The sequence below is a fragment of the Pezoporus wallicus genome, unplaced genomic scaffold, assembly GCF_028554395.1.
Source record: "Pezoporus wallicus isolate ANWC-B61680 ecotype Strahan unplaced genomic scaffold, APGP_CSIRO_Pwel_v1 contig_2595, whole genome shotgun sequence".
NCBI classification, from domain to species: domain Eukaryota; kingdom Metazoa; phylum Chordata; class Aves; order Psittaciformes; family Psittacidae; genus Pezoporus; species Pezoporus wallicus.
Window position 1 is genome coordinate 442,125 of NW_026640968.1, and position 25,383 is coordinate 467,507.

General features: G+C 40.5%; 1 protein-coding gene across 4 annotated transcripts in view; it reads right to left on the bottom strand.

Annotated features, from left to right (window-relative positions):
• The window catches only part of SSBP2 (single stranded DNA binding protein 2), a 181,878-nt gene that overhangs the window by 138,953 nt on the left and 17,542 nt on the right, over positions 1 to 25,383 (bottom strand). For 3 of the 4 annotated variants that reach the window (XM_057421394.1, XM_057421397.1, XM_057421398.1), the window contains exon 2: positions 4,750 to 4,822. Coding sequence is in view for 1 of the 4 variants with exons in the window: in XM_057421390.1 (XP_057277373.1) it covers positions 4,750 to 4,863 (114 nt within the window). In the remaining 3 variants the exon portion in view is untranslated. Of the gene's footprint in view, positions 1 to 4,749; positions 5,356 to 25,383 lie in introns of those variants that run through there. The other variant, XM_057421390.1, reaches the window with a different exon arrangement.

A 25,383-nucleotide genomic window follows, 5' to 3' on the forward strand; every position in this document is an offset into this window, starting at 1 on the left:
TTTCAAAGGAAATGCTATTTAAGAACTCTTATTACCCTTAACTTCATACTTTTCTTGTTAACCAGCAAACCTATAAAACAACATAACGCACAGTGAACAGCATTCTGCCTCTCTGCAATGATTCCCAAATGCTGTGTCTTAGTGATAATCACACGACCATTTTATTGAAGCCATAGTCATTAGTTTGCCCTGAACTGCAAAATAAAGTACTTTGGGCTATAATAAACCCTGTGCAACTGCTGAAGGAACTCTGCTGCAAGTAACTGAAAGTACTGCTGAAATCCACACAACACTGTACAGAAGAAATGCCTCATGTTAGAACTGGGTAGAAACTACGGCGTTGCAAGCACTCCAAATTCCTCCAGTTACAACTATACATAGCATTCTTTCCTGTCCAATTTTGTTAATAAAAATTTTGTTAAAAAAAAACAAATTGTATTCTGCTCTAGAGACAGAAGTAATGGCAGACAGAGGATTGTTTTAATGAAATGCTTAAACAGCCTTAATATGAAAGACATTTAAAGACATATCTATAAAAGTACATAAAAGCTTTCTATAAAAGGCAGATATAGTGTTCATTCTGCTAGAGGCATTGGTAAACCTGGCATTTTCCAAAAGAGAATAAAACTGATTCTCAACTTGATTTCCACATCTAATTCTTCAGAAATTTATACACATCCAAGTTCTGCCAATAGCTTGGAGGAGAATATGTAGCCTGTATACCTTAAAATGTTCTTTGTACTCACATTGAGTAGCCTAGAATAATTTTGCTATATTGTATAAATGCAAATATTCGAAACTAATGTCTCTTAAAAGTATTTTTAAAATGTAACCTCGAGGCACTACCACTTCTGTTGGTAAAGCAGAATGATCCAACTGCATGGCATTTAACCTCACAACCACCAAGTAACAGTAGTTAATATATAAAAAGCATCATTTTAAAAGCTGCTGTTTAAGCACTGGCAGATAAAAGTATTTATAAAAATGAAAAATGCAAATAAAAGCCAAAGCTACTGCGAAGGTACTACACACTCTTCAAATAAACTTCTCTGAGGCATGCTTGCTTCTCACATGCACTGGTAATGGCTTGGAGAGACTTGTGTTAATCACCAGGAATACTGAGCACCTCTTCAAAAGCAACATAATGAAGAGATTCAGCATACAACCAAAACAAAAAACGGTTAGTGAAGTTGAAAAATCATTCACTTAAAAGTTAAAATCATGTCTGTGTATAAAGCCCTCACTATGTCTAACCCGTATCCTCCTCTTCAAAGCAGGGCTTAATAGGGAAATTACCCATTTCACAGATCTTATCCTAGTCCTTTTTAACAGGACATATTTAATATTGAGAAATTTATTCAGAGAAGGAGCATGAAGGGAATGCAGAATTTGGTCTTGTTTGGAGGGAGTTTGTTTCGATTTTCAAACTAAAAAAAAAACCCATGCTTCTGTCTCACATGGCAGATGTCACTCTGTCTGATAACAGAGACTTAAAAAGAACGAATTATAAAGAATTAATTTAGGAAAAATGCCATCATTGACAACTGTATTGATTAAGGTCATAGCTGAGGACTGATTAACTGGGAAATGCCCACCTTCCTGCTCCAGCCAATTCTACTATAAACCAATACGATACAGCTGCTGGGTTACTTCATGCCATGTCTTGTGAAAGGAAGTAAATTTGCAGACCAAGATACCAGAGTTATAGCCAAGAAACTGAAGGTCTGCTACCAAGAGATCCAGGAAAATGCTACATGAGTTTTAGGCCCTGTGTTTCAGAGATGGAAACAACAAAGCTTTGAAGGCTGTCCTCACAAGGACCACAAAGCACAGCCCACCTTGTACTTTAAAGCTTAGCAAAGCACTTCCTAGACCCTACTGACTCATAGAACCACAGAATCACAGAAAAGCTCAGACTGTAAGAGCCCTTGAAAGATCATCTGGTGCAGCCTTTTGTGTGCAAGAGAACTGTGCTTGTTTTTACTGGTAGAGAGTTAATTTTCTTAATAATAGCTAGTATGAGGCTATGTTTGGATTTGTGCTGCAGTGTTGGTAACACATTTTCATTATTGCTGAGCAGTGCTTATACCACCACCAAGGCCTTTTCTGCTCCTCATTCCACCACCGAGCTGGCTAGCAGTGCACAAGGAGCTTGGGGGCACACAGCTGGAAACGCTGACGCCAACTGACCAAAAGGGATATCCCATACCGTACGGCATCATGCTCAGCATGTAAAGCTGGAGGGAAAAAAAATGAAGTGGGAATGCTTGGTTCGATACCATTTGTCTTCCCAAGTCACCATTACACATGATGGAGCCCTGCTTTCCTGGTTGTGAATGAACTGCGTGACCATGGGAAGTGGTGAATGGATTCTTGCAAGTGTCCAAGGCCAGGTGGAATAGGGCTTGGAGCAACCTGGTCTCATGGAAAGCGCACCTGCCCGTAGCAGGGGGCTGGAACTGGACAACCTTTAAAGTCCCTTCCAGCCCAAAACATTCTGTGATTCTACAAGAATTCCTTAGTTTGCTTTCCTTGTCTGTGCAATTTTTCCTTTACCTATTAAACTATCTTTACATCAACTCACAAGTTTTCACACTTTTCTGATTATTTCCCTTATCTCACTGGGGATAGGGAGGACCAAGTGGCTGTGTGGGGCTTAGCTGTCCACTTGGGTCAAACCACAACAGTCCTTGTGGCACCAAAAAGGACAGTAATGGTTTAACCCCAGATAGCAACTAAGCACCATACAGCCACTCAGTCAATTTTTTTCTTGTATTAAGATGAAACCCCTCCCTGTGCAACTTGTACCCACTACTCCTTGTCTTCTCCAGAGAAAGCCTCTGTCTTCTTTGTAGCCACCCTTTAAGTACTGAAACACTATGATGAGGTCTTCCCTGAGCCTTGTATTTCCCAGGGAGAAAAGACCTAACTCCTTCAGTCTTTCCTCATAGGGCAGATTCTCCCTTTAACTTGTGGATAAGTCGTACAAAATTTAAACTAGTTACAGAGCACTACAAAAATATACGACTGCTTAGGACTACCATGTCCAAGTGAGGGTTAGGTTTTTAGTCTTTGTCATTTATACATACATAGGTACCACTGCCTGCTATATAGCTCAGACAATTTATGTATGCTTACTGCTTTTACACCCCAACATTCAGTTTTAGATACTCTGAACTATTTAATCTTCTTCTACTACTTGTCGCTTTAACTTCTGCATTTTAGTTTAGTTTCTCCAAACTACACTAGTACACAGTTTTCTCAACTAGAACCTGTCCACCCATATGCAATTTTTTCCAGGGTTCTCTGTATCAGTGATTACAACCATTCATAAGTATTGCCAGCATAGTATTTACCCTTCTGCACTGCTAAGGAATGAGGTAAATAAACTCACAGCTTCGTGTGAAATCTGACATCTCATACCAACTCTATTATTTGTCCCTGAGCAGTGTTCACCATCTTTTGGCTACTATCGGTCTTAATTTGAAAGATTTTTTATATTCTTATATTCAGAATTCAGACCTGAGAATATAACTGAACACTGAGTTACTTTCAGAAGCTAAGTAAGTTTCTAAGCCCTGTACTGAATGTTTTCTAGAAACCAAATGTCACACCAGTTATACTTCTGCCAACTGCTTATTTTGCAAATATATCCTAAAAACAAAATGAGCAAAATTAATATTGCATAGTGTTTTATTTACAAATGACAGCTGTTTTGGGAAAGCCAAGATTATACTTCCCATTATTTTCTCTCTTATTTTTCCACTGCTTTACCAAAGAGGAAAAGCTACTGTCAAAAACATACTTTACCATAAACTGATATCACCACAATTCTACCCCTTTTCCTTATCTCTGCTATGTGAATTCTTTATAAACATCACAAACAATGACCTGGGTTCTCATCCTCCCCTCTCCCACCTCCAAAATGTCATCACCAGCACAGTAATTTCATTAGCTTTTGGAGAAGTATCAGCTGAAGCAGCGAATACTCCTAGTGAAACATCTTGCCTATTTTTCTTCACTTCTTCTAACTATCAAACTATTTTTATTAGCTTAAAGGTTCTCATCAAATAAACATTAAAACCAGTAATAAAAGACCTCAATATGTTTGGTGTACAATATTTCTGTATCTCAGATTAAGTGTAAAATGCTAAGGAGACATAATTTACTTCAATCTTCAAAAGAGGCATACAGAGTCTTTGAAAGACTGTGAGAAACAGTAACTATTGTGTGAAGGTGAAAATTCCATTAGCAGTTTAAAGTCTAAGAAACAGGACCTAAATGGTTGCACTCATAATTGATTTGCCAGATGAAAAGAAGCGTTGGGAAGCATAGTAAGAATACACAGAGAGCTCAGCAGTGCTAAAGAGAATGAGAACTGCATGTGTGTAACAACAGGTTGTAAAGTACACAATCATTGTATAACTTGGAAGGGTACATAATTCACAATGAGGTATCAACAATAAGGTTATAAAAAAATAGCACTGTTGACGCGGTCTCTAGCATGCACATTTATTACAAAAAATAGATTAATCTGTGTTAGCAAATCGTAGAACAGGGATAACAAATCACAGCAAAAATACTTATGTAAAGGTGTGTTAAATGACAAAGCGACTACCACTGAACCAGAAACCTACGCTGATCGACATAAAGGCTGTCAGTGCTCCTTATTCTAGACCCATGTACATTTAGTTCACTCGCACACACTGAAAAGTTGTGTAAGAAAAAAAAAAGCATGGGGAAACATACCTCTGATAAAAATGTCTGGGCTGATTTCTGTGCTCCTACATGGAGCAGATACTCATATACATACAGTGCTAATCTGGAAAATAAATAAAAAGGACAATATTTAGTATTGCGCATTTGTTTGCTCCTCTTCTTTAGAAAAAAGTTGCACTCTATTACCTTTCACAAACCACTGCATAGTGAACATGTCAAATCTATTACCTATACCAGAATTTTTAAACTAGGCATGTAGGTCAGTGCAAGCAGAGGCGTTTAAATAGTAGTTAATATTAACCCCCCAAATTACTTAATGTCAACATTTTTAGTTGTATTTGGACAAGTGCCCAGTGAGCTAACAACTGACCTACTGCTGCTCTGTATTTGCCCACTCCATGGTGTGCTTACTGTAAATACAATACATTCGTGCAGAAACATGGATCATTTTTCCAGATGATATTTTTTCACATGTGGAATGTGTCAAGCCTTTAGCACACTTGAACAATAGCCTGTGTTTATTCAAAGAACATGCAAACTTAGGGCTGCATCAGTGACAGTAATCCCATCTACGGCATGCAGTACAACCACATCCCTCGAGATTTTTAGATTAATTCAGACTTGTGCATCTAGGAGCTTGGATCACAACACAGCTACAAAAAAAAAAAAATAGCTTCAAAGGAGCATCCAAAAAAATTATATTCAGCATAACCTAGCCACATCTTCAACTAAGTCCAAAGAGGCAGCATTAGGATCTCACTGCAGAAAGAGGACTCCCTTCCTGAATGATTCCCCGCCAGAACTTGAGCTGGGAAGCCCTGTTCAACAGCCAAATAACAGGGAAGCAATAACAACAGCCAATTTATATAGGCTATGTAGGCTAGATTTGAATTAGAAAACTGAAGAAGTAAGGATTCCTATTCCTCAGCTGACACCTCAGGGAGGATCAAGTCTGTCTATATGTTTCAAGTCTTTTTAAATGAAATCTTGTTTTAAAAGAATAATTTAATAATGCTTGGGAATTGTCTATGAAACATTTCTGTTTGTGAAAAGAAGATAAAAAAGTCAGTCTGTGAGTCTTTCAAATTTGGTAGCTGAACTGTTTTTAAGAAGTAAAATATATTTTCATGCACTCTCTGATACCCTGCTATTATTATTTAAAACGTTTTACTATTCATATTCAAAAATATGTAGTTCAACTAAACAAAGTAGAGAGGTAGAGAACCTATTTTCCTGTTACTGTTCAAAACGTTATGCAGTATTAGATGTGGTAACTGTCATCATGGCACTGACAGAGTAGCAATTACAGCAGTAACTTATTATGTCTGAAATTTTAAAACCTAGGACAGGCATTCCACAGAAGATTGCATGTACATTTCACTGTACATGCAATACACACACTACTTTACTCTCTCTCTGACGTAAAAATGTTTTCGCCCACAGATTGAAAGAAAAAATTACATTCAAACATGTGACTGGTTTTAGTTTGAACTTTAAGAAGGGTCTTATCCCTTTTTAATTCGAGTATTTTACAAAAGAGTTATGAGTTTGCATTGTGCCGTATCAACAGATGTAAAGTTCAGAGTGCTAAGCCAAAAACACTTGGTTCTTCTAAAGAAGAACCACACAATCTAGTGCTCAACTCTGAAGCAGCTCGACGAGGACACAGTGATGTCTCTATAAGTAGTGTGGAGAGGGGATCACATATAATAGCCTCTCATCCCAAAAGCATAACTGCATCCGTCAAACAAAGTCACATCTTGTTGATTTAAGTGTTCCCAGTTCAACTGGCATTCAATTTTTAAACAATAAATAGTTGTAGACAAAACCTAAGACCTAAGAAAGATGTAAAAGGCAGAGAGGAAGGTCTTTTCCTCAGCAGCCAAGATGACTTGGATACCAGGTATGCTTCAAAGCATTTCATTTGTCTTCTGAGATTCCGGTTTCGGTTCTTACCAAAATATGAAATCTGCAGTCCAGATAAAAGAATCTGTGTGATCATATACTTTCTACCCCACAAAGGAAAGTGAAACAGCTCAAAACCACTGCATTGCAGGTGCACCACCTTCACATATCTGCCATCTGCTGAAAGCTTTAGCAAATACTGCACCAGCATACCCAAACTGACAGCACAAGAGGGAGGCAAATTTGAGAGTCTCTCAGGACTCCTGGAGTCTACCAGCCAACACAGTGCAGACAGCGGTGCTCCAGCACAAGTCAACATTGCTACCCTGTGATCACCTCTGCTGGTCAAAAAGAAATTCAAGAAATTTCAACACTGAAAAAAGACATTCCCAAAACTCTGAATTGTACACATGTAATGTGCTAATTAACCAGTTATAACCTCTCCAATTCTTTAACATGCATTATTGCATCTTGGTCTAAACATACCAGCAGTGAAATGAAGTGGTGCAACAACTGTGTCTATTAAGCATAGGGGGTAAATATGTCGTATTTCAGGTGAATAAGTATTCCAGGTTTTAGGCTTCCAAGTGAATCCCCTTACAGTAAATCAAGAGCTGCACCATGCTGGCAAGGGGACTACCTGGCTCCTGTGACAGGAAAGCCAGGACCGCCTTCCACAAACGGATGTGAATCAGAAGGCACAACACAAAATGACCTGATTGGGTCTTATCAGATCTAAATCACTGGCCCATACCTGGTTATTATGCTCTCAGGAAGCCTTTACAGAAGTATAACAACATTATAGCTTCATTCAGAAATAAATACATTTACCACAGAGATCAAAAGAAAGATACTAATGCCTCACTGTGTTACTTGCAGCAAAAGGATCAATGCAAACTGATGCTCTGAGGAAAGACAACAAAGAAACCTCAAAAAGATGCAGCACTGTGTTACAAAAGGAGGATTACCAGATACATGAATGTTAACTACAGCATAAAATAAAAATTAGGGAACAGTCCAAGTGTGTATATTTAACAAAGGAATAAACTGTTTAACATCTCAGCAGAAGACTAAGACAATAATTGTGAGACTGTCTTCAAAACTAAAGGACATGCATGTGAAGTGGCATTTTAAAACTGCTAAACTGGCGTGAGAAACTGTGAAAAAGCTGCAAGGAGACATATGTTAAATTTTCACATTTGCATACTTGTTGACATCCCATGAGTAATGTGAGGAAAAAATATTTCCAATCAATTTATGACAACACTGCAGCAATTTTTGTTAGAAGATATGCCACAGGCCAGAGTTCCCCCACCCTGCCAAGACAATTAGAACATACATTCTTCTATGCCCCAGTGATATATTTACTCTATAAAAAAAAAAAGAAATAGAAGGTACTGTCTAGCTCTTTTGCTATCCTGGTGAATTTTGTCTCATGATTCCGTTCTAATCAGACACAACATTCATACACCCTGCAAGTGCATACTGAACAAGAAAGAGAAGAATCTTTGAAGTGCTCCTAGTCAAACAGTTATTAGCAGAAAATAACTAGTAATCACTCTAACTGTGCTGTGAATATAACCTCCTTAACACTTTAAGGTGGGAAGATGCAATTAGCTTACTGAGAACTTACAAACAAAGCCCTACAGAACTATCTTCATTGATAAAAAGTAAGCAGAGTAAACTCCCCCAATTCCAAGTCAAAACATCAAAATAATGTCTAGCTTTCCATAAAAGGCAGTGAAAACCTGAAAGCACCAGGAACATGTTCTACTTTACTGCTTTTGGTATATAATTTAGGTGCTCTGAGCCACACTCCTCACAGGGCCCTGCAAGCTTCACTGGCTGTATGCAAGGTACTCAACCAACAGTGCAGACGAACATATGCTATGGAAGAAGGGCTCAAGTTATTATCACAAAGTCATTTAGGAAATAATTTTTCCCTAAAACATAGAACAGTAGCATCTTTGATTCATTCTGTAAAAAGACCTGTACTGAGAAATTTCATCACAGAGTCAGTTTATCATAGACTTTCATAGAATTATCATAGAATTTCATAGAATTATCATTTTTCATAGACTCATACTGTGATTTGGGTTGTAACGGACTTAACTGGGACATGGTGCACTCAATCCCACTTCCCATGTTGCCAACAAAGATGTCGAACAGTATCAGTCCCAACAACAATCCCTGAGGGACACCACTCTTCACTGATCTCTACTTGGACATCGAGCCGTTGACCATACCACTTTGAGTGCAACCATCCAGCTAATTCCTTTATCCACTGAGTGTTCCAAATGTCAAATCTATGCCTCTCCGGTTTAGAGACAAGGATGTTGTGTGTGACAGTGTAAAATGCCTTGCATGAGTACAGGTATATTTCTAAGCAGACAACAAAAGGAGAATGGCCACATTTTCCCATGAAGTTCCAAAGCTGGGCTCAGGAGAGTAAGGAATTGCAAGAACTCAGCTTCTGCTTTCTCTTAAAAGCTGCCCTGTAAACCTGCCAGGAGCAGGCAATTATGACACACAGCTTCATGCGCTGAGGGAAACTGCAGTTGCTTTCATTGTTTTATTTGCCACATGCCATAACTAAAAAAGTACGTGCTTTAATTGAGCATACAGCGGCATATAACCATTATCCTGCAAGTTATGAAATTGATGCAATAGAATTAAGAGCTTGCAGCCCCTCAGCTCTCACAGTGTGTCAAAGTACAGTTTGGGTACTGTACCTGCCTTCTGCAGCACCCAGTCAGCTCATCACTGTGACAAGCAACTACTGCCTCTTTGCCACAAAATCTATGACACTGAACAACAGAGATGTCCTTAGATGCTACCATCTCCTCCACCAGATATTATGCTGTAAACATCTGAGGCTGGATGTAAAAAAAAAAAAAAAAAAAAAGAAGGAGAAAAATTACTTTTTCCGGGAATGTTCCAGATTGAAGCATCACCAAGACAGATCTAGCATTTTAGGATTGTTAATACACCATTTTTTAAAACTGTTCATGTATGGGAAGTTCTGCATATGACACACCATCTATTTAACTTTTGTGTTTTTTTAAACTGTAATTAGAAAGCACAGTGAGAACTAGTAACTCAATATCAATACACAATTTTTAGTTTGTGCAAAAAAGAAAATATCTTAGACATTCTTCCTTGTGTTTCAGGAGACTTGCAGTATTCCAAAATCAGTACTCTGACCTATACAGAGAAACAGCTTATTTCCTTTTTTGTTTGTTTTTTCCTCCAGAGAGGTATGTAGATCTAATTACAAATCCACAAAGTCCTAAGAATCTCACTTATTTAATATCCAAAATATAAACATCATGCTCTGAAATAAGAGAACGTAGTACTGGATCCATATTTTAAATATAAGACAACAGTAAAAGCCATCTCAAATCTGGAGTTTCCTGAGCAAATTTTCTGGAATCCATCAATCCAGTACTTTAAAAACTGCCCTGAAGCTCTTGGTGGTGAGCTGGTTTTGGAAAGTTTCAACTTACAACAGCAAACTTCTCTTTTTTTAAAGAAAGTTGTGTGTTTTTAACAGTTATATTATCTTTCTCCCCTGTTTGATCATACTGACAGTCACTTTCCTCTCTCTCTCGCTTTACTTAGATATAAAAATATACTGGCATGCAAATAAGGGTTTTTTCCATTCAAAACATGATCTTTGTTAATGTTGATGCTCTGTATGCTATTAACAACATGACCAGTTTTCTTAGAAACACCAGGGTATTAAATGGAACTCAAACACTGTTCTGAGAAACACTGTATCCTAAAGGAGATACTCGATGCTTTTGTGGGGCTGAGAGCCTTTTCCTGAGAGCTCCTATCATACCCTCGCGAACACAGGCAGCATGAAAGTGGATGTATTCAACATGGTTCATATCCACTTATTTCTATTTCTTCCTCTCTCTGTAGGCAGAAGACATTTTCCTCATATCCATCAAAATATCTGAGGTTTATACCCAGTGCTATAAAGAACGGTGGTCTCAGTGCCTTGTATTAGGCTTATAGTACTTTCTGAATATGCCAATCCTCATTTATTTCAGCTTTACAGATGGTGGAAGCTTTCTCCCACCATGATACTGGGCAGGTAGACTCACCACTAGTCTCTCTTTCCCTTGACTGCTTGCAAGATGTCCTGAAAATACACCTTATTACGTCTGATCACCCTCCCCTTGATCGTATACTCCTTATACCCCTACTTAATATGTACTCCCTTCAACTGTCAAAATCAGTTGTACCCTAGTAAATGCCCTTTTACTCTAACAGCATTAGAAATAACAGCAGAGCTTTTTTCCAGTTTACCCATACACTTTCAACACACAAATTCTTTCTGCATCCTAATTTCACATGCTTTTAGTACTTAACCTCCTGTAGACTGCCAAGCGCCAGCATAATGATTTTCAATAACATGTTAATTTGTGCATCAGTATAAAACTAAACACCAAATACATATCTGGTATCCATTGATCTTTTGGAAAAGACCAGAGATACACGCTGTGGTGGTGTCTGCAATCTCTCCCACGAGCACTTAGTTGCATGGTTTTACATATTCTCATCTGCTAGGGATCTCCTGGCTCGTGCCAAGATGTCACACTGCATAGTGTTCCTCACTTTACTTTCATCTAACTCTGGCTAAATAACATATTCATTTTTGTTTCAGGTCTCAGCTTGCAGAAATTACTACAGATCCGAAGTACTGCAAAATTGAAACACTTTTCTGTAGACTCCACCCCAAATGGGATAACTTTCACTAATTTCCGAACACTTCATCAAAAGGTGGATTTTCTTGATAACTCTAAGGTTTCAAGTAAAAATCTTTGTCCTTTTTTTACCTGTATTTTGCACGTCTTCCTCAAAAATGTTTCCAGTAGTAGAATTTCACAGGCTTCCTCCTCCATGGTTAAGAAAGAAGTAAGGCTTAGGCACCTGGAAGTTTATCTGCATTTTTCCAGCTGTATTTGCTCATGTAACAAAATAATGTATCACAGTATCACACAGTATCACAGTATGTTAAGAGATTGGAAGGGACCTCGAAAGATCATCTAGTCCAATCCGCCTGCCGGAGCAGGAACACCTAGATAAGGTTACACAGCAATGTGTCCAGGCGGGTTTTGAATGTCTCCAGGGAAGGAGACTCCACAACCTCCCTGGGCAGCCTGTTCCAGTGTTCCGTCACCCTCACTGAGAAGAAGTTTCTTCTCAAGTTTAAGTGGAACCTCTTGTGTTCCAGTTTGTACCCATTACCCCTTGTCCTATCATTGTTTGCCACTGAGCAGAGCCTGGCTCCATCCTCGTGACATTCCCCCTTTATATATTTATAGACACTTATAAGGTCACCCCTCAGTCTCCTCCAAACTATAGAGACCCAGCTCCCTCAGTCTTTCCTCATAAGGGAGATGCTCCACTCCCCTAATCATCTTCGTTGCCCTGCGCTGGACTCTCTCCAGCAGCTCCCTGTCCTTCTTGAACTGAGGGGCCCAGAACTGGACACAATATTCCAGATGCGGTCTCACCAGGGCAGAGTAGAGGGGAAGGAGAACCTCTCTCGACCTACTAACCACCGCCCTTCTAATACACCCCAGGATGCCATTGGCCTTCTTAGCCACAAGGGCACAGTGTCGGCTCATGGTCATCCTGTCGTCCACTAGGACCCCCAGGTCCCTCTCCCCTACACTGCTCTCTAACAGGTCACCATCCATCCACCGTGTTATTTCCTCATAAAAGGCTAAGAGATTGGTCAAACATGATTTCCCCCTGGTGAAGCCATGTTGACTGCCCCTCATAACCCTCTTATCCTTGATATGCCTTAAGATGGCACCAAGGATAAGGTGTTCCATCACTTTCCCAGGGATGGAGGTGAGGCTGACCGGTCTATAGTTACCCGGGTCCTCCTTCTTGCCCTTTTTGAAGACTGGAGTGACATTTGCTTTCCTCCAGTCCTCGGGCACCTCTCCCGTTTCCCAAGACTTGGTAAAGATGATGGAGAGTGGTCTAGCAATGACTTCCGCCAGTTCCCTCAGCACCCGCGTGTGCATCCCATCTGGACCCATGGATTTATGGATGTCCAGATTGCTCAACTGGTCTCTAACCCATTCCTCATCGACTAAGGCAAACCGCTCCGTCGACCTGACTTCATCTAAGGTCTCAGGGGTACAGGGCTCTTCAGGACTGCCTGCAGCAGAGTAGACAAAGAAGGCACTCAGTAACTCTGCCATCTCTGTATCTTCTGTCACCAGGGCACCCATCCCGTTCATCAGTGGGCCTACATTGCCTCTGGTGTTAGTTTTGTCTGCCATGTACCCTCCTGCAAACATAGGTCTCTTGGTACACTAGAGGTGCAACATTATTCCCACAGTATTCCTCTGTGAAAGCTGCTGAACATCTCAAATTTGTCAGCAGCTACAGTCCTCAGAAATAAGACTACCTTACTTTTGTTTGCTAATGACAGATGTAAATGGAGAGTGGAACATGCTGAAATTAATCTACTTTGTATTTTCAGTGTTCATGGAGCTTCCTAGTGCTCTGTGACACCAATTTGCTCAGGTCCCACTTTTACCTCTACTGAACAGATTGTGTTTCCATAGCCTCCTCTCCTACCTTCTTGCCTCCACAAGAGGCTAATGCTAACCACCAGCCTATAAAACTAAACCATTCAGATGTATTGTTCCTGAAGTCACACTGCAGACAGCTCTTTTCTCTCTATATGGGTTGAAAGACCTTGTCCTTGTCCCCTGTTCCTGGTGGTCAGGAAGCAGAGGCTGACTCCAGAATAGCCTGACTGATGCTGATGGAAATTTTGTGTCATCAGGGATAAGTCTGCTGTAGCAGAGGAAGCAAGACAAGCTCTTTGGGTGCTCTGGCGACTGGAGGCCATAGGCAGCAAAAGCTTTTATCATGTAATTCCAGGGCTGCGCAAGCTGAAGCCAGCCTGCTACTCATGCAGTCTTTGCCCTTTTTGCTTCTCCTCATGGTGGGCAAACTATTTCACTGAAATAGCCACATTCCTTGCCATACAACAGAAAACAAGGCTGAGTTCATTCAATCACCTACTGACACTGAGGACCAAAAAAATCCTCTTTTCACTATGGGTAAAACTTACTTATGGCTACAAGTTACTCCTAGGGAGATGCCCACTGAACACAGGAAGAAAATTTCCTACAGGGAGAGCAACCAGACACTGGAATAATCTCCGCAGGGAAGTGGTGGGTTCTCCAACACTGGACACTTAAGATTGGCTGGACAGGGCGCTGGGCCACCCGTTCTGGTCATCCTTTGCCAAGAACAATTGGACCAGATGATCCTTGAGGTCCTTTCAGCCTGGAATTCTAGTATTGTAGGATTCACCACTGTTTCTTCTTCCCTTCCCAGCTAAGGGACTAGAAAATTAACACAGCCAAAAAAAAGAAAGTGAACAGTTTTCTGCTCGATGACTGCTGTGAATCAGCCTGCCAAGGGCTAGAGAAGCCACAAAAGACCAGGAAGAAGCAGGGGTGCTCATTTGGGCATTCCTGGACTGATAGCACAGGCTTGCCAGCACCATCAATTCCTCTTGCTGACTAGAATCTCAAACTTGGCATTTTATGAAACCACAGTATTCTCAGGTAAACTCTGTGTAGTATACATACTATTCAACTTGTAACTATAAAATAAGCTAAATGACAGCTTAAAAATTGTGACAAAACCTATTTTGAAGTGTAAACTGAGACTTTTATGAGTTTGCACCTCTTCCTGATAACACCTCTGATAACCTTGGTTTTCCCTGCTGTTTTCAATGGGATAGTAATAGGTTTTTACATGCTGTATTTTCCCCTAGTATATAGTTTGCTACAGTTAGAGAGTTTAATGCATCCTACTCTGGCAGTAAGCAGAGCTAGTTCCATAAAGCTATCCTAAGGAGAGTCAACAGTGGAGAGCAAAGCACAGGCGCAGTCCTGAGCAAACTTTAAAGGACTTTTGACAAGGGCCTGTAGGGACAGGACAAGGGGGAATGGCTTTAATCTGACAGAGGGGAGATTGAGATGAGATCTTCCCTGCGAGGGTGGTGAGGCCCTGGCACAGGTTGCTGAGAGACGCTGTGGCAGCCCCATCCATAGCAGTTTTCAAGGCCAGGTTGGATGGGTCTTGGAGCAACCTGGTCTAGTGGAAGGTGCCCCTGCCCATGGCAGGGGGTTGGAACTGGATGAGCTTTAAGGTCCCTTCTAACACAAACCAGTCTGGGATTCTATGGTTCTGTGACAAAAAGATACTCACTCTGATAATCTCTGCCCAGCTAATCTCTGGAGTGAGTTAGCTTGCTGCTGGAAACTTTATCCTGAATACACATTGGAGAAAGGCTTCCCAAAAAGCTAAGGGCTGAATACTCTTCAGATCCATCTCATGTTTAACAGAGATAAACTGAAACAGAGAAAAAGATGGACTATACCGGAAATGAACTAAATCAATCATTTACCATTGACAAAAAAACGATTGGGAAAGGGTATGAAGAGCCACTTCTCCCGTAACGGGAAGAGAATGGTATCTCTGTCATTAATTTAGTATTATGTGAAATGTATCTGCAAAAGCTTCCCTCCTTTAAAGAAAAGATCAGAAACAGACCTCACAGGAAAGAGCACACATATACATAAATCTGTACTAAATGCAAGATTTGCATCAGCAGCTGGTTGCACTAAAACCAAAAATAAACAAAATATAACTGTCTGTTTAAATACAGAAATTAATTTTCATTAGGAGTACAATTCTTTCATTCCCAACCTGACTCAAAATGAGATTTTACTCTAATCTTTAAATTAAGCTATAATACCCTACTTTTATCTTGCAAAGTACCAATGCTTGACTTGGTCAAAAACATATTAATTAGTTTTTAAAATTTCCTTTTATTGGTATGTTACAAGAAGACAGCTAGCTTGTCAGCACAGCACCAGGCATTCACAGCTCTGGATTTCACTGTCACCTCAAAAAGACAACCCTGCTTCACCCCTCCCTCAGCAGGGTTTTACTAGAAGGTTGGAAGTCAAGTCCTGGAAATACATTTAGCATTAAATACATTTATAAATCTGTATTAAGTAAATTAAATGTTTAATACGCATTTTAACAAAGGATGATTTTGGTTATGGATTTTAGTGCAGCAGTTACACAAAACACTGTCTTTAACACTTTCTATTGGTGTGCTTACTGACATATATAATACACACTCTTCATGCCTATAACCTATTTAATAACAGACATTAATTATTTATTAGCCCTCTTTAAAGAATTTATAAATGTAACCTTAGTATAAAGCACAACTTGACTGGCCTTTACTTCCACAATAAAAGTGTTTTAACTGCTGCATTAAGAAGTCAACCCTACTTAGAATGAACTCAACAGTAATACACATTATGTGTATATAAATACAACCAAAGAGTCTATCATCTCAAAATCCAGTAATGCACAGCGGACTTCCCAAAAATTTATGTGAGTTGGTTACAATGCCACTCTAAGTGAAACTAGAATCATGTTTAGGTACAATAAAAGAAGCTTTTTATACCTCTGTCATTCAACCACCACGTAAATTTAGTTTTTCACCTAACTACCCATTTTTGTGAGCACAGGAGGTGCTACCCAGGCAGGCTGAACTGATACCCCATCACCAATAAACCAAAGGCAAACTTTAATACCAAAGTCCCAGCAATAGCTCATCCATACGCTAAATCCTCTTGAAAACCCCACTCCCCTGTACATGCTGTTTCAGGTAGGCAGCCAAGATGGCCATTTTTGCAGCTCGCATACATCTCCACTATCCCCACACCGGACTATGACCAGCTTTTGTTTTCCTCCACACTATTCAAGATGTCGTTCCTTCCTTCTCTGGGTAACTTGCCATTGACACAAATAATCTCCAGAGGCAGCAGCTCAGCACGAGGGTGCTCCCATGCAGATAACGCAGATAACTGTGAATGCTGAAAAGCCTGCAGGACCAATCTCCTACTCTGATAAGGTTGGAGAGCATTAGAAGTACTCTTCTAAATGAGATCATCTCAGCTGAGGCTGCCTAGGATCTTTTGCATGCTCAACAGGAAGTGAAAATTCTAGGAAAAGTGTATGTTTTGCCACTCATTTTAAATATAGATTTTGGAAATAGTACTATGTGTTAAATGAGTGTTAATCTTCACTTTTAGAGTAGCTGACATTCTATATAATTTTAGTATTAAAATCAGCTATTAGTTTTAACATGTATAAGGCTTTCTGTGACTCCTCCTGGCACTGCACTGGCTTGTTTTTACTATAAATGTTGCTCTTGCCACATGAGAACTGCATTGAATTTAAAGCAAATACTCACAGCACAGCAAAATGCAAGAGATGTTCGTGAGGGCAAGACACAAGGAGCAACACTTCCCTAAGTTTTCCAGTCTGCTGTTTGCACCTCCCTTCCCTGGGATTTTCCTCCAACTCAGTAAATGAGTAATGAACTCCAGCTTTCCAACAGTGCTGAAACTCATGTCATCTTTTTGATTAAACTCAGAATTTTCTTTCTAAAAGACATCCTCTCCAAACACTGCCAGGAGATCAAATATGACCTAAGCAAACTGATGGAACATCAAACCCAAGTTATCAGTGGCACTACAGACACCACTTGTGTTGCCCACCTTTGAATGCATGTTCTGTAGGAGAACAACAACCAACTGTGAGTAAGAACACATTAAAACACCAAACAACCCAGATATGAGGAAGAACACCGCATGGCCTCTTAACTCCTTGCTCCCAGCAGTCTAGATTCATTCAGGACAGAGGCACTGCACCAGGGGAAAATCAAATACAAAAACAAAGGCTCACAGTGTAAAATTAATTCATGAAGCTCAAAATTATTCACCTATTTTAAGTCAATGAGAAAATACAAATCAAAGCTGCTCTTCATACATTTGAAAAATGCCTGTCTTATATAATAAAGTGTTCTTTACAGTCCTAAATTATGCCTTCTATGTGCCACCTCAACACAAAAGTACAAACAGAAAAAAATTAGTTCTTGCCCATATGAAGTTCACAGGGAAGTTGACAAAGGAACTGCTACATAATTTGAATAAAAAAGAAGTCTGAAGTTCATAATAAGAGACTAACTATTGCTTCGTAAGATATGTGAGGAAAAATGAAAACAGCGCAAACATGAGACAATACCCATGTACCAGGTAAAGGAAAATGTAAGGAAAGTATTGACACTCAGAAATTAACACAGGATGGCACACATCTGTGTGGCATCTGACATCCTTGGGCCAAGACAACCTAAGCTGGGTGCTGTAGGTACTGGGTGGGAGTTTGAAGACCAGCTATTGTGGTTACAGCAGCAGGAAGAACATAGCAGTAACATGATGGTGCAAGGAACTTCATCAACACCTACCAACATCTTGTCTCCTTCTACAGAGGCAAACCCAGCAGATGTAGGTATGCAGAGCACACTGGTGTATCCACGGACAATCATACTTTTACGGGTGATGTAATCTTTCTATTGCTTGGTCAACAAGCCAGTTCCCTGTGGAATTTGGAGGGATTAAAGAGGTCTTCAGCACCCTTCAGGGTAATGAATACAACTTCACAGCACTCATTTATGCAGCAGTCTAGACCTTTGAAGAGCCGTAGCTGGTGATATGCAGTACTGATTAGCTTTGAAAATGTCCTTACACTATAATACAACACTCATGTATCAGGAAAAAGATGCATATATGGAAATAATAACTAACAAGCAAACCTAAGATAAAGATCTGTCAAGTCCAGCATGAAACTCAAGACAACCTCAGCAAGATCAGCATAGTTAAAAGTTGCTTGTTATTTTGTAATGTGTTCCCTTCACGGTGATTGTGACCTAAATAAAGTCCTTGCTTTCTAGAAGATGTCTACATTACAGTTCCTCATTGCTCTGACTCTCCAAGAGCTCAAGCCTTGCTGTGATCATCACAGTAAAAGGCAGAGGGACTGCAACCTAAACTCCAGGGCCCCAAAGAAAGTAAGAGGGCCAACGCCTAAAACGATGTTCCCTGAAAAGAGTGTTCAGGGACAGCATGAGACAGGTAAGTCCATAACTGCATCCATTGAGAAACTGCAACAGATGGAGAGATGCACTTGGGAACACATTTATCTCTACAGCCTTTTCTGTCAGATTGCATTCTCTCTTCATCCCTAGAAATGTGGAAATGGGGAAAAGGGGAAAAGCTGGAAGTTCGCAAGTCCTGCTAGGATGAAAGTAAAAAAAGTCTGTGGCCCTGTGGAGCCTGCATTTGTAGAACATTTTTAATGGGAATCCTGCAATTTCCCTAACTCACCCTACAATAGCCACAGAACAGAAAGATAACTCTTAATAAAAGATTTTTCTTCCAAAGTAGCTTGTTACTGGCATCAGCTATTAGATTGGATTAGATTGGATTTAAGCCCCATGGGAGTTCTGGGACTTGATGGTGAGCAAAGTCTGACTGTGCCCCTTCCACCTTCTGAGCATTCTATTACCCAGACCTCCTTACAATCACAAAAAAGGATTAAAACCATCCTGTTTTACCAACCAGATCTGCTATGTCCAACAAAGCAAAGAAAGGATCTCCTCACAAAGCCCATACCACAAAACCCCCATCTCTGTACACAGTCAGTGAAGACCCTGCTGGTGCACAGAAAGATAATCCTAGCTGTTATCAGCAGGATCATGTGTTGCACTGTAGTTTTGGAGGAGTACAATTTGTCCCATGCTAGCTAACTGGTACATGGTACAGAACAGCTGCTCTTCTAGAGGTACAAGAGACTGCTCTGGCTACATGGAAAGCAGATCCTAAAAATGAGTGATTCCTACCCATATTCCTAAAAGTCAGTCCCAGGACAGCACCCTGTCTGTGTCTTGGGAGCAGCTGCTTGCAGTAGAACACAATGCAGTTGACTTCCAGACTGCATCCCCCCAGTCCAAATCGTCATGCTCCACTCTACCCTTACACCCTGCCCAACTTCAAGGCATTAAGACCACGTTCCCCTGACCCCCCAAAGAAGGGCAACTCACAGGACAGCCTGGCTTAATTTCCCTTCTGGACCTACCGTGGACAACAGGGATGTGCTACTTCATGAGCACTGGGTGTAGGGCCCCCTTTTTTTAGCAGAAAGGGGGTTTCTGTGTTTAGCATTCACACAAAGCACATTCAAGACCTTCTGGTGGTTTTGCTGTGTTTTGCTCCAATTTTTATCATAGAATAATTTGGGTTGGAAGGGGCCTTAAAGCTCATCCAGTTCCAACCCCCTGCCATGGGTAGGGACACCTTCCACTAGACCAGGTTGCTCCAAGCTCCCTCCAGCCTGGCTTTGAACACTGCCAGGGATGGGGCAGCCACAGCTCCTCTGGGCAACCTGTGCCAGGGCCTCAGCACCCTCACAGGGAAGAACTTCTGCCTAAGAGCTCATTTCAGTCTCCCCTCTGTCAGGTTAAAGCCATTCCTCCTTGTCCCGTCCCTACAAAAGGCCCTTGTCCAAAGCCCCTCTCCAGCTTTCTTGTAGCCCCTTTAGGCACTGGCAGCTGCTCTAAGGTCTCCCCTTAAGGATCCTTCTCTTCTCCAGGCTGAACCATCCCAGCTCTCTCAGCCTGTCTCCAGAGCAGAGCTGCTCCAGCCCTCGCTGCATCTCCGTGGCCTCCTCTGGACTCACTCCAACAGCTCCACGTCCCTCTTGTGTTGTTGCCTCAGAGCTGGATGCAGGACTGCAGGGGGGTCTTCCCAGAGCACAGCAGAGGGGTAGAACCCCCTCCCTAGACCTGCAGCTCACGCTCTGGGAATGCAGCCCAGGACAAGGGGTGGTTCTGGGTTCAAGAGCACACTGAAGCTGGGTCATGGGGAGCTTCTCACCACCCAACACCCCCAAGTCCTTCTCCCTAGGGTTGCTCTATCCAGTCTCCACCCAGCCTGTGTTTGTGTTTGGAGTATCTTTCATGCACCCCATTGCCAAATAGTACCAAAGCCAGAGGACCTGCTCCATACAAGGCCAGAGGACCTGCTCCATCCATATATCTTTCTGCCCCCCCACTGCTGCAGGTGGTTTCACGTTTGCACTCTGGCAGCCCTGGGTTTCATCCCTGTTTCCATGCTTCCTTATCCCCCATTACAGGTTTTAGACAAGCTGGACATTTTCTTATGACTACTCAAGAACAGGTTTAGTCAGCACAGCAGCTGCAATATTCCCCAAGAAACCAAACCTTACACTTCATACATTTAATTTTCAACACAATAACAAAAAAAAACAAAACTCAGAATCATTGTAATCTTTTCATTTCATTGGGAGGACCACTTATTAAAAGAGAGAAAACTGTTTTCTCTGCACCTCTCTATTTTAGTAATCTTACCTATTGACTTCAAGAAAAATAAGCCATTGTTTGTGAAAATCTCACATCAAATTCAAGAGGCAGGCAATGTCTGCCACTCTTTTGAGTTCAATCATACCTCTACAATAATAATTTCATTAAATCATTCAAATATTCTTTTCATTTTATCTGGAAGCAAAACACAAGAGGTAACAATGATTTCAGATTAAGCAATAGACAACATTACTGAAGTAATTATAAGGGAATGCAAAAGGTAAAGGTTATCTAGAGCCTGAAATTTCTCATCATTTACTTCAGACCAGGATGACCTTTCCTGTTGTTTGGAAACTTCTAAGGGTTTGGTTCGGTTGTGTTCTTTTTTCACTCAAAGCGTGCAAAAGAACTGTCTTTAAAACAGAAAAAAAAAAAAAAAGAAAGACAAAAATATATTACCTACCACTTCTCATTTCAAGATGTGTCAAGTCTTTTCCCAAAAAAATGTTGAAGAAGTATGACGTTTTTGTTTCAGAAAGTTACTAACCTCTGTTAAGCCTGATATATCTGCTTTGTTCACATCTGTGGTGTTTAATACACAGCATCAATGCACAGATGACGTGTAAAACTTAGGTGGGTTTGAACATAAAGTAGATGTTAACATGCTGAAGTGGTATCACCACCCTCAACCTAACACACAGAACAAACCACCACACCAAATCCAACCTACCAAAAACTAAAAATCCCATAACTGAATTCTCAACTAGTTTTTGTCATTTCAATCTCAAACGTTAGCATTCAGTACACTATCCTAAACAGAGAACAGGTTCCCCTAATCTTCTGTCCCAGGTATTTGTTTAATTCTAAGAACAACTTTGCAGGGCCAACTAGCAGGCCTTTAGGCTATTGCTTTTCTCTTTCACATGCTTTTCTTTTTCACATGCATTCTATCACATTTGCAGATAAGAAGGGAAGAATAGCCCCCCTAAGGTGCTTTTTACACTTCATTAAAGGTGAACAATGCACAGAAAGAAGTGCAGGCAAACATCAGGACTAACAATTCCAGCCCAGTAAGGTGGAACTGAAGATTAGCAGGAGGTACTTGGCAAGGACTGGTTTTACAAAGCATTCAAGCGCCCCCAGACTTCAGCTCACCTTGACCTGCTTGGTAGCAGGGTGGGTGATGATCTCCCATTTATTCTACATGGGCTGATGGATGAGACTGAGGCTTGAATGTGACCGTGCATTTTACATAAATGCATTCACATAGAGAAAAAAACAGATCTCTTTTATCTATGCAAAAACTCTGCTGTTTTTCCTGGTGGCCAAGTTGCTATAGAGCTCTTTTTTGTTGTGCAGGAAAGCAAAGCTTCATTCCTGCTCTAGTTATTTCATTCCCCAGGGCTGCCATGAACACAACAAATGAAATCACATGGATGGTGATCTTGTCAGATCTCATAAGCAAAAAAGCAAGCGTTGGCCTGGTCATTATTAGAATAGGAGATTTCAAATATAAGCTTGAAACAAAGACTATGAAATTATTTGTACACCGAGCTGAAGTCACTCAGTGCAGCTTCTCTCTAACAATCTTACTTTCCTCCAAGTATTTTACTGTGTTGATTTCATGTTCAACAAGTACCATTGGAAAAACAAGTTGTACAAATAGCAAAAATAATGAGACAGCTGCTCAGTTTGTTTACAGTCCCTTCAACTCATGTAACAGTTTAAAATAAGTTGTACAGGAAATTCAGCCAGCAAAATACAAATTAAAAAACCCAAACACCTTACTAGGACTGGATTCACAGAGAAAAAAAAGTCAAGAAACTTCCAACCAGGATGCCAACAGTGTGATTGTATTAGCCTGTGACATAGCAATTAAAAGTAATGAAGTTTTGACTGTTCTCACAAAGTGTTAAGAAGATGAAGATTAGCATTTAGCTAACCGGGCTGTCCATCTGAAAAACCTAACACAGACCAGACAACATACTTGGGGTGGTAGTGCTCCTCCACAGATTCTCAACATCATGAGTCACCTTGGAGCACAGAGACTGACAGTGCAAAACAACAGCAACTTACCTAAAATTACAGCATAGATTGTCTGTGCGAAAAAGCACAAAAATCAATTGATATTTAGTGGTACAACACAGAACCTCTTCTTTAAAAGGCCCCAAACTTACAGTTTGAGAATGACAGGTTTACAAAATATTACACTTACCAAGAAAAATATCTCTACAATCCACAAAAAACCCTGGTGCACATGTATTAAATTGCAACCACACAGAGATTTGTCTGAGGAGGGAGTGGTGACTGCCTAATACCAGGGAGGACCAGGGGAGTTAGGATTAAACAAATATTAAAAACAAAACAAACAAACAACAACAAAAAAACCCCAAACCACTACTATTTTATGTGCCAGATTTAAACTTTAAGCTTTGCAGATGACTACTGGAAGGCTCCAGGTCCCTAAAGGAATAGTTGGGTGGTGAAGAGTTGCTCTAATGGGTGTGTAGAGCTGTTGTATTCTTGCCAACACAAACTTGTATCCAGCTGGTCCCGATTAATAGACACATCCTGGTGGTTATTGGCAGCCCTCAAGCAGCTCTAACTTGTGGCATAGACTGGTCTGGCAGCCAGAGGTCTCAAGACAAAGACTCTGCATAGACGGCATGAAGTCATTTCCCCACTCTGCAGAACTGCATCAGATAGCTAAGTGCACAGGAGTAGTGCAATGTAATACACTCTCATATAGAAATAAACATCTTGGAAGGGGGATCATAAGAAAAAGGTAGTGTGGACAATTTATAACCAACATTAAGTGCCATTTAACTCTGATTTTAAACTGAGAATAATTTCTACCATCTGCCCCTTTCACTCCCACCTCCCCAGTTCTACAGAGACACCTCTGGAGTGTTTGCTGGAATCATGGCAGTTTACTGAGGCATACTATAGATTCATGGAATGGGCTGGGTTGAAAGGGACCTTAACCTTGAAGCTCATCTAGTTCCAACCCACCTGCACAGGCAGGGACACCTTCCACTAGACCAGGTTGCTCAAAGCTCCATTCAAATCTATGTATAACCAGTATGTTCTACAATAACAACTATATTCTCTGAGAAATTTGGAGGAATCATTTGCCTAAAGAAGGTGTTCCAATGACCTAAACAGAATTACTATTCAGACAAATTATTGTTTTCAATACACAGAAACAGTCCTGCCAAAAAAACAGGAAGATAGCTTTTAATCTTTAGTCTGAAACTTTGTTAGAAACAGGGAAAAGAACTGATGATCTTAGGATCTGTGAGATTATGGTTAAACGGGTTAAAGAGGTTCTTCAAGGCAAAAGGTCAATGTGAAGTTTTAATATTTTCTTTCACTCACTCATGTAAATATTAATGTAAATTTCCTGGAAGGGTAAGGCTATTCATAAACTTGAAAATGCTGCATATACAAGATGTGCCAGCAAGTTCAATATTTGGAATAGCCATCAGACTGTAAGCCCAGGAAATCAATAAAACATTACCATTACATAACATTACATTAACAAAACAAAACCGTAACATTAGTAACATGACAGAGGATTCTGCTGCTTAAAAGATACTTGTAAAAAACAGGAACAAACAGAATTGCAGAAACTTTCTATTTCATAGTACAAGTTGCCATTTTGCTATTTGCTGAAACTTTTAGTTTATGTACTTCTGAGTGGTTTTAAGCAGAATATCAATTACATTCATCTTTTAATACTAAGCAACACCTCTTAAAATGAAGGGGAAGACTCAGTGAGCACACAGCTACAGCAGCATTAGTCAGAGAAAGGAGCAGTGAGGCTGATCCAAATACTTCAGGACTCAAACTTCCCCCCAGTTCTGACGTGTTCAGACTCCCGGGAATAAGTGCAGGCTATGTGGCAAGCATGCTCATGAATATATTAACTAACAAGAACCATTGTGTCCCTGTCTCCCGCCACCAGTTATATATATATATATATATATATATATATATATATATATATATATATATGTATATAAAGGGAAAAACACGTAAAGAGGCTGAAATAGCTAAGTATCTCAAGGTAAAAATACCAAGAACTCCCTCAACTGGAAGCTGTTAGCAGAGCTCTGGTAAAAATAAGGAACCAGGACAACATAAACTCTTCCCTTCCCTGCAGAAAGTAAACTGTATTTGGGAGGAAAGTATTCAGAACATAATAAAAGGGTGACTCACCCCTACCAACATACAGCACATGCACTGGCAGTAGGGGCAGAGATGCAATCCTAACCCTGGTGAAGGCCTGGTGGGAGGAGAACAGCAATTCCTGGCTCCTCACATCATGAAACACAAAGCTCCTGCCCACCAGACGTCAATCTCTGAAACGGTTACCACAACAGTTCTGTAATATATACAGTATACATGCCCTGAATGATGACCTGGGGCACTTGAAGGTCTTCAGAAAAAGGTAAGTG